This window comes from Cystoisospora suis (genome assembly GCF_002600585.1).
Source record: "Cystoisospora suis strain Wien I chromosome Unknown contig_6645, whole genome shotgun sequence".
NCBI lineage: Eukaryota > Apicomplexa > Conoidasida > Eucoccidiorida > Sarcocystidae > Cystoisospora > Cystoisospora suis.
In genome coordinates this window covers 5632-8614 of record NW_027159432.1, presented here as the reverse complement: position 1 = coordinate 8614, position 2983 = coordinate 5632, and the positions used below count along the sequence as shown (strand labels likewise).

The following is a 2983-nucleotide window of genomic DNA, read 5'->3' as shown; positions in this document are numbered from 1 at the left end:
GCTCTTCGATTTATGCGAGAGGTGGAGAATTACCGCCGCCGTTCTTCCTTCCGTTGTGGAAAGATTGAAGTCGCTTAAGAGCCTCCATCAAGAAGCAGGAGGAATTTCTGTACGACTCGCAGGTGAATTCGAAAATGGAGAGAAAGAAGGCCGGGAAAAGACGAAAGAGAAGATGAAACGTGACGATGATATAGAGAAGAAAAAGACATGCTGGATGAATGAAACACATCACAATTCTCTCTTTAAATAAATTCTCTCATACAATAGCTAATCACAGACAGGCATAGAGTTCTTCGACACCATTCTACCGGTATCTATCTTTAATCTATCTCTCTATCTATCTTGCGATCGATCTTCAATCTATCTCTAATCTATTTATTTATCCTTAATCTATCTATCTCTTCCCTTAATCAATCTATCTTCAATCTTTCTATCGGTGTGTAATGCATGTATCTGTCTCCGTTTCTCTCTATGTCTCCAGGTGTCCTTTTCACACCTCGTCTCTTATGTGTATCTTTTCTGTCTTTCCTTTTCTTTTTCTTTCTTTTCTTCTTCTTCTTCTTTCAGTTTTGGAAGAGCAGCAGGGCGAGTTGCAATCGATGCTAACGACCGCAGAGGAGCACGTCGATGCTCTTCAGCAGACTGTAAAGGAGACAGTCTCCTGGGCTAAATCGACGGTCGAGGCGTTGCAATGGAGAATTAAGAGACTATGCAATGCACAGGGGATAGGAGAAGACTCGCATCTTAATTCTTTCCATAAAGAGAAGAAAGATCTCTCGAGTAAAGAAGCGACTTTCTCTATCCCTCCCCCTCCTCCACTTCTTTCGCTCTCCTCTTCAGCTCGAACATTCTCGGAGATTGAGGCAGAGAGTAAAACAAGTAAATAAGTGAAAGGAAATGAAAGAAAGAATGAAAGAAAGAAAGAAAAAGACAGAGAGAAGAACAAGGAGAAGGAGAAGAAGAGAGATGCTTTAGAGATCGATCAGGTGGACTTCTCCCTTCATTCGTCTATCTCTCCTTCCTTGTCGATTTCTTCCGTTACAAAACTTTCCTTTCTTTGCTGGGGGTTTGTGTGGAGTTAGTGAGAGAGCTTTCCTTTTTATCGATCGATGGATCTATCTCTAATCTATCTATCCATTTGTCTAGCTTTCTATCTCGAGTAGAAGAGAGAAAGAAACAAGAGAGAAGCGATTGCTTTCTTTCTTCTCTCTCTTTCTTTGTTTCTTTTCTTCGCAACGGGGTGGGGAGGTGCGGAGTCAGAATACATGTATGTCTATGTTGGTACGCACTCATAGATACACAATTCTATCTATCTATATCGATAGATCTCTCTCTCTATATATATATATATATGGGTCTAATATGCCTAAGAAAGGACACGCAGAAACATAGAGACGACATGTATACTATAGGTACACCTGTATGTATACATATCTATATCTCTCCTCTACTTTATTCCTGTGTATGTGTGGATATGCCCACCGATGAATGTGTGGAAAAGTTTATGTATGTGCATGTAAGGGGCTCTCTAGTATCTTCTTGTCTCTCTCTCTGGGTTATGTATATATATAGAGGTATATGCATATAGGTATAGCATGAAGATAGAGAAGATGAATGGATGGATGGCTGGATGACGAGCTCTTTGCGCTCTGATAGAAAGACCAAGAGAGAGAGAGAGAGAAGGTCAAGAAGAGAAAGAATAAGTAAATTCTTATCATTCTTTTCTTCAACGACATGCATCCATAAAGGCTACTTTTGAATGGAAGTGTTTCTGTCTGGCAAAAGAAGAAGAAGGAGATGCACTAGATCTTTCTTTCTCCCTTTTGTTTCTTTCTCACACTTTCCCCCTTATTATCTCATTATCAACTCTTTCTCAAGCCAGTTTTCTTCTTCTTCCTGTAGTCTACAGTTGTCGTTAAGAAGAAGAGGAGAGATTCTCTTCTCCTTTTCTTTTTCGTGTTCTTTTCTTGGAGGTGCATGCATGCATGCATAGGGCAAAGGCTGAAGTGTCTGCAACATAGCACTAGCAGGTAGAGGTAAAAATGACATTTCTTTCTTTCTTTGCCTGTCTCTCTTGGATTGTCTTTTCTTCTTCTTTCTCTTCTTCTGTTGGGGCAAAAGAGCTTTCTTTGAACTCTTTTAAGGCGAGGAGGGAGAAGGAGGGAAGAAAAGATGAAGAAAAATAAGCCAAGAGAAGGAGAGAAAATCTTTAGCTAGGGGAGGTGTAATTGTTTGTATGTCTGATACAATACTAGCGATAAGAATAGAGGAGGGTCTTTCCACTCTGTTAAAAATTCTCTTTCTTTCGTTCTTTCTTTCTTTCAAAGTGTTTCTCTTTTGGCTCTCTCTTTCTCAGAAACCTCCATACCTCTCATACCTAGACATACGTATATACACACATACACGCATGCATACACGCACATTCACATATATATATGTGTATAGAGCTATAGATATGATATATATGGAGAGATATGTAGGGTTCGTCGTATTCCGTCTCAAGCACTTTTCTTGGCTCGATAGAAAGAAGACAGAGAAGAACACGGAAGGAAAGAAAGAAAAGAAAGAAAGAGATAAGGAAGAAAGAAAAGAAAGAACGAGATAAGGAAGGAGGGGGAGCGGCCGCTGCATGTGAAGGCATTTCCTTCCTCGTGTATAATCCCTCTCTATACCATCTGTATCGATGTATACCTTGCGCATGTATTTATCTACCTATCTATCTATATATATATATGTATGGATATAGCTAGCTATATGCATGTGTTGTGTTTAGAAGCATGTGTCTGTCTGCGTGTCTAGAGTCGTCGCGAGTTGGAAGAATCTCCATCCATCCACCCCCTACATCCTGCGTCATCACACCTCTGCAGTCATACATCCATCATACATCACATACATATATATATGTATATGTATATATGTGTATATATATTTGTGTATATGTGCTGTATGGGTGTGTTTTTTTTTGAACATGGTTGTGAGGGAA

General features: G+C 39.8%; 1 protein-coding gene across 1 annotated transcript in view; it reads left to right on the top strand.

The window, feature by feature from the left end:
• CSUI_010082 (uncharacterized protein) overlaps positions 1-2983 on the top strand; it is a 3329-nt gene extending 346 nt beyond the window's left edge. Inside the window, exons 1-2 of the mRNA XM_068070188.1 lie at positions 1-122; positions 568-2983. The exon at positions 1-122 is cut by the window's left edge and continues 346 nt beyond it. Coding sequence (XP_067917837.1) covers positions 1-68 — 68 coding nt within the window. The 3' untranslated portion in view covers positions 69-122; positions 568-2983. The remainder of the gene's footprint in view (positions 123-567) is intronic.